The 6,488-nt window shown below is 32.6% G+C and overlaps 1 protein-coding gene across 2 annotated transcripts in view; it reads left to right on the forward strand.

The window, feature by feature from the left end:
- HGF (hepatocyte growth factor) overlaps positions 1-6,488 on the forward strand; it is a 73,360-nt gene that overhangs the window by 14,885 nt on the left and 51,987 nt on the right. The window contains exon 5 of one of the 2 annotated variants that reach the window (XM_017884046.1): positions 3,410-3,537. In XM_017884046.1, the coding sequence (XP_017739535.1) occupies positions 3,410-3,537 (128 nt within the window). Of the gene's footprint in view, positions 1-3,394; positions 3,538-6,488 lie in introns of both variants that reach the window. The other variant, XM_017884035.1, reaches the window with a different exon arrangement.

Genomic DNA, 6,488 nt, shown 5'->3' on the forward strand with positions numbered 1-6,488 from the left:
CAATCCTACCCTAGTCCAGGAGAACGCACTGGACTGACCTAGTAGAGGTCTTATTTCACCCTGAGTTCTCTATGGTTGTGATTCTCCGCTGGAGGAGTAAATGTGAAATAGATCTCCCTGGGAACTGGCTTCCCAGTCCAATCAGCTATTTTACCAATGAACACTTCCTTGTGATATAGATGTTTACGGCTGAGAGGATCCAATATACTAATAAAATCCTTTTTTGCATTCAATGAGGGAAACACATAATTTTCATCAATTAGCAGCTTATTGGAATATCTGCATGATGTTTTAACACTTTTAAGTGTTGACTAAAGCTTAATTTTACAGAAAATAGAAAAAGAAAATATGTTTCTGTCTGGAGGAATGATTTATTGTTGACCCCTAAATTGAAATATTTTACAAGTGGCTTAATGGAAAGATGATGATAGATGATGAAATTAGTGTAGAAGTTTAACTAGAAAATCAGGTGACCTGATATCTACATCTGTATCCTTCATTGGCCACCCAGCATTCATTAATGAATCAGATGATGGAATAGATCAAGTTTCCTAGGAACACAGTGAATATTAAAGGAAAACAAAGGGAGTCTAGCACCTAGAAGACCTAGTTTATATTTCAAAGTATATTTGGATATAACCCAATTTTAAACATTTCTCACTTATCTCTCTTAAAGCCTTGCCAACAGCAAGGACAGAGAACCAAAAATAGTGTATATGTGAATAAATGCTTATTACAGAATCTGCTGACTGGCACATGCTTTGTGTGTAATGAGTTCTCATAAACACTTGCTGAATGAACACACATAAGTGAAATAGCATGGCTAGGCTTCTTCCCTTGGTCAAATATGGGGTGCTAAAGAAAATCAGGCGAAACACATTGGGGCACTAACAAAAAAGAAGTTAATTTAGGTAAAAGGTAAAATACACCATAGAATGAAGAAAAGAGATGACACAGACTGCTCTTTAACCTTCATGTCTTAGAGAGTAATTTGATATGGATTGATTCAGAATTGTGAAAAGGAGCCCATCTTTTCTCTTCATTTTGATTTTATTAACTCCAATGAGGGAACTTTATTCATCTTTTGGCCATATCTACTTTTGATTTCTACATTATTCTCTCTTCCTTTCTACCTGTATTTTTCCTAATAAATTGTTGACTGATTAATTCACTACTTCTTCACAGCTTTTTTTGGCTTTACAAATCCACTGGAAAGGTATACGGGTGTATCACTTTGTGTATTTCAGTGTGCATGTGTAGAGGGGACTAAAATCCTCTCTCTAACTATAAATATTGAGTATTTGTGTATTGAACATTTGCTATAACTACTAGGCTTCTTAAATAATCTTAATACATAAAATAATCTTAATATATGATATAGAAAAAGGGAAATTATAGTTCGTATTACTCATCTAAGTGAAGAAATTAAAACCCAGGAAGTAAATAAACTGTCTAAGGACTAAGGTCGTATAATTATTTAGGTGATAGATATGGGGCAACCGTATGAGTTTTATGATTAACAAGTAACTTCACACCACTGTACTGTATCAACTTTTCCATAAAAGAGAGCTATAGTATACTTTGCTTAAATAAATTTGATTAGTGCATGACTTCTTGAAAACATATAAAGCATAAATAAATTTGATTAGTGCATGACTTCTTGAAAACATATAAAGCAAAAGTCACATTTGATTCTGTCAGAAAAATGAGTAAGCCATGACCCAAACAAAAGATGCATTAAAATATTCTGGAATGATTGAGCTAAAAGTAAGAAAAATGGCTTTTTAAAAAAGTTTACTGTTAGGAATTGTGAAATTATGCTGAATTTTAGTTGCATTATAATTTTTGTCAGTCATACGGTCTGACAATGTGTCTTATTTCTATTTCCCCATATGAAGAATGGTGAAGCAAGGATATTAACTGTTTAGATGCATTGAAGTTGCATAATGTGGATAATGTTTAATTGGTTCCCTGAAAATGTTTAGTTAGTAGTAAGTGTCTTACATTATTTGTTTTGTCCAATAATTTATATTTTTTGAAGACTTAACTCTAGAATGCACTCATGCCAAAATGAAAGAATTTCATTGCAAAATATTTCTTGGCACATGATGCATACCTGTATTTGTTTTGTGTCACAACATGAAAAATGATGGTTTATTAGAAGTTTCATTGGGTAGGAAACACATTTGAATGGTATTTACTAAGAGACCAAAATCCTTGGACTTCACTCTACTTTTAGGGCCATTTAGAACTCAAAGTCTCAGTAAAAGTAGAAATAAAGCCTGTTAACAAAACCCAAACTGAATATTAAAAATGTTACTGGAATTTCAAAGAAATGTTTACTGGTATTACCTGTCGATATATATTCTTTATTATGATCTTTTGTGTAAAGTCTGGCAGACAGATGCGATATCTAATTGCTGAGTCCAATATCACAAGCAGTACAAAAGTATAAAAAAGACTTGGCCTTTTCTGATGTGTTAAAATACTTTATGCTGGTAATAAAACTAAGAGTAGGGCACTAGAAATTTTAAGTGAAGATAATGTGTTGCAGTTACTGCACCCAATGGCTTACTATTATAAACCAAAATTGGGATCACTAAGGTCCAGTCAGTCAAAATAATCAAAATTATTGAAGAGAATAAGCAATTCTTTATTAGGACAGAGTAGATACAGACTACAAAGTAGAGTGTGCTTAATGAGAGGTAGCATTTGCTAGGTGCCAATTACTCTATCATCCATTGGAACTTCTCAAAATAACCATATAAGGTGTAAGATGTTAAAGGTTATGGTTGTACTCAGTGCACAGGTAAGCTAATAGGCTGAGAGAAGCTAAATTACTTGCTGGGGTCTCACAGTAAGAAAGTGAGCTGAAGTTTCAGCCCAGATTTAATTGGATTCTGGGCTCTTTATTCATGTTACTTTATGAATCTGTTTCTCAATTGTGCAGAAAAAAGGGGGCTATTTATAAGAAAAACAATAAACAAGTAATCTCAAGTAATGCAAGAAATAGTGAGATTTCAAAATCAGTGGCAGCATTTTCTCAGTTCTCTCCTAAGTGGCCTTGCTCAATCACCTGCTATCTTTTAATGGAATTTCGAAATTATGCTTCAAACAACATCGATTAAGTTCTAGAATGTTTGACTCTTAGTAAATTAAGAGGCTAATCATTCTAACTTGATAGTGAATATGGAAATTCAGCTAAATGAATGTTAATAAAATTCAAAGGTTTTAAGCATAGATGGAAATGACAGAATTTGAATTAAAATATATGGAGGAATATAAGATAAAGGATTTTCTACTTTCAGCAAAACATACCCACTAATTAGTAAAATTAATAGGCCAAAAAAAGTTGCATGCTCTTATACTGTAATGATTATCATTTTAAAACTAGCTTTTTGCCTTCGAGCTATCGGGGTAAAGACCTACAGGAAAACTACTGTCGAAATCCTCGAGGGGAAGAAGGGGGACCCTGGTGTTTCACAAGCAATCCAGAGGTACGCTACGAAGTCTGTGACATTCCTCAGTGTTCAGAAGGTAAATAAACCTGAATGCCATGTGGGCCATTCTATTCCCCCTATGTGTAGAACTGTAACTCACATTAAAGGTTAACAGCAACGAATCAATCATAATAAATATGTTGTTCATGCAAATGCAACTACAAATAATTATTTAAATATTTTTACACAATGTTTTTAAAACTGTTGGATTATCACCAGATTAATGCAAAATCACAGAGCAAGTTATCAGTTTGAATTTCAACACTGCCTGAGTCATCCCTCTGGGAAAAGTGAAAGAGAGGGTTTACTTATCTACTGTCTTGAGCTCATATACCTCAAAATCTACTTACTGTGTGGCACCTGAAAGGAGTTGAATGAAGCTTAGCCTTTCATTAGCAATGCTAATTCTATTCAACCAGCACCTGCTTCCACAGAAATTTTGTCAAAACTATTCTCAAGTGGTGTGACAAGGGCATATGGACCCAGAAGAAAATACAATATAAGAAGGGATCACTGGAAGCTTGACCCCATGCACGTTTTGGTGAAAATGTGCCTAGAATCTGACACATAGACTGGAACTGAGTACCATTCAGAATAGGATCTGAAGAGATCAAAGCAATGGAGCCCAAACTGTCTTGAAGGCAGGCACCTTAAATCCATGTCTGTGTTTTCAGCTCTTCTCACAGCATAAAAGGGCATTGTCCTTACTTTTGCAGTGGAAAACTGAATGTCTGACAAGATGGAAGAGTAACCATTTCAGCATTGTATGTGGTTTCATTTTCCTTAGTTATCTGGCTACTGAATAGCTGGGGTTTTCAGTTCTGTCAGAAACTCTAAATTTCCAAAAATTTAAGTGAAACATGGATGAAACTCTGTTAGAAAATTATTAGGATTTCAAAGTATTTGGGGAGGGGGACTACTGGAATGCTGTCCAAGTTTTATACTAAGATATCTTACCTGTTTGTTATTAACTAAATATTTTTTAAAAATATTTCCTCCATAAATATTCATTTAATATTAGGTTGATATTTATCACATAAAAAGTAAAGGCTACTGTTACCTAATTGTCACAGAAAAGGATTTGTTTTCTGTTGTTAGTGAATTTGAAATCCTTGACTTTATGTGCTAGAGCCAGTTCCATCTCTGTTTGTAAATTCTTACTTTCCATTCCATATCATATTCTGTTCCCTATAACCTCTTCATTGTTTTCTTTTCTTTTAAAAATAATAAACTTTTCTATGATCACGTTATGAACAAGTCTGTTTTGTATGAGTAAGTCTGAATGAATTAATATTTGTCTTAAACTTGCACATGGAAGAAAAAAAAAAACGCTACTTTTAAGGGAATCTCTCCTATTACAGTTTTCTGAGGTTGAAAATCATTGGCAAGGGGTGTTGTTTGACCTGAAAAAGTGTTTTCAAAGACTGGTACCTTGGCCAAACTTTAAACAGCTTACTGTTTTCGTTACCTGCCTGGTTCTTGTGAGAATATGATTTTCAACTCTGGGTTTATATGAAAAACATTCATCAAAATATACTTACCTACATAGGACTGGACTGCTAGGCGACATAGATTAAAAGTGCTAGAAAAGAAGTCCTTGAATAAATCCTATTTTCAGTTATTCTTATCTCATTAGAATGTAACTCTCTAGTATCTTTAATAATTTGAAGTCATCACACCTCCCTTAGAAAAGGGCGTTGCTCCTTGGTATTGATGGTATATGATGCTGTTGGTCACCATGGCACTAAAGGTTGCAGACATGTTCTTTCTGGAAATAATTAGTGACCTGACAATAGTGGAATAACTCTCCTGTGGGAGAAGGGAACCAACATCTGCCCTGTAGGTTAAACATATTTCAGAGAGTATGAGTTAAACTGTGGTATTTTAAATTCAAGCTAACACAAGCAATGTGTTAGCAGGATTTTAATGAAAAAGATCCAAAATAAGAAGCATTGTCAAAACATTGGCAGAGAAAAAGAGTGACTTTTAAAATCAATAATATAAAATATACAAAATAGTATAGACATGATATAAATTTCTTCTAAAATACATATAAGGGGGAAACCTCAAAATCCAGAGTGCTTAAGTTGTATAATAGATGGGCCATTTCTATCCATGGATACAAATTAAATGGTAAGTTATAAAGGTTATTTTATTATGGCTAAGGTAGCAACTATAAAATCTTTTGCATATTTAAAATTAAACAAGAAAACACCCGTGATCAAACTTTAGACGGTTCAAATGAAAAGACATATAGAACAGTATATCTTTTTTGAAATTTTGTAACCATGCTTAAGACTTAGCTTATAATCACCTGAAATTTGTTTAAAATTAAAGGATTGTATCTGATAGTCAATGATTAATATTATTTTCTTATAATTTAAAACTGTAAAATATAGTAAATATTCCAAAGGAAAACAAATATTCTTTGATCACACTTATCACCTTTCAGTTAGATAAGAGGAGTAAGTTCAATAGATCTATTTTGTGAATGTTGACTATAGATAATAATATTGTATCATATATTTAAAAAAATGTTAAAGAGACTAGATGTTAAATGTTCTTACCATAAAAATGCTATGTAAGGTAATGTATATGTTAACTAGCTTGATTTAGTCCACTGACAATGTATATATGCTTCAAAACATCATGTTGTACATGATAAATATGTACACTTTTATTGGACAATTTTCAAAAAGAACCCTATAGAGTTATACAAAGAAAATAATTAGTGCTTGATTCAAAAGTTTTAGAAAGTTGAGGTATGTAAAATCCAATTTCTTGCTTTAGCATTTGCTTGAAAACAATCATTAGTCATTGGAACAGATGCCATTTCTAATGATTGTCAAATGACCAAGTCAATATATTTTAATTAAGCCATAATCATTATTTTAAAAAATACATTACATTTAAAATCCCAAATAATACTGACATAAGTTTATGTGTATAATTTGATACTCTAAGTGAAGAAAACTTTCTAAAACAAAG

The sequence above is a fragment of the Rhinopithecus bieti genome, unplaced genomic scaffold (genome assembly GCF_001698545.2).
Source record: "Rhinopithecus bieti isolate Rb0 unplaced genomic scaffold, ASM169854v2 scaffold_1101, whole genome shotgun sequence".
NCBI classification, from domain to species: Eukaryota; Metazoa; Chordata; class Mammalia; order Primates; family Cercopithecidae; genus Rhinopithecus; species Rhinopithecus bieti.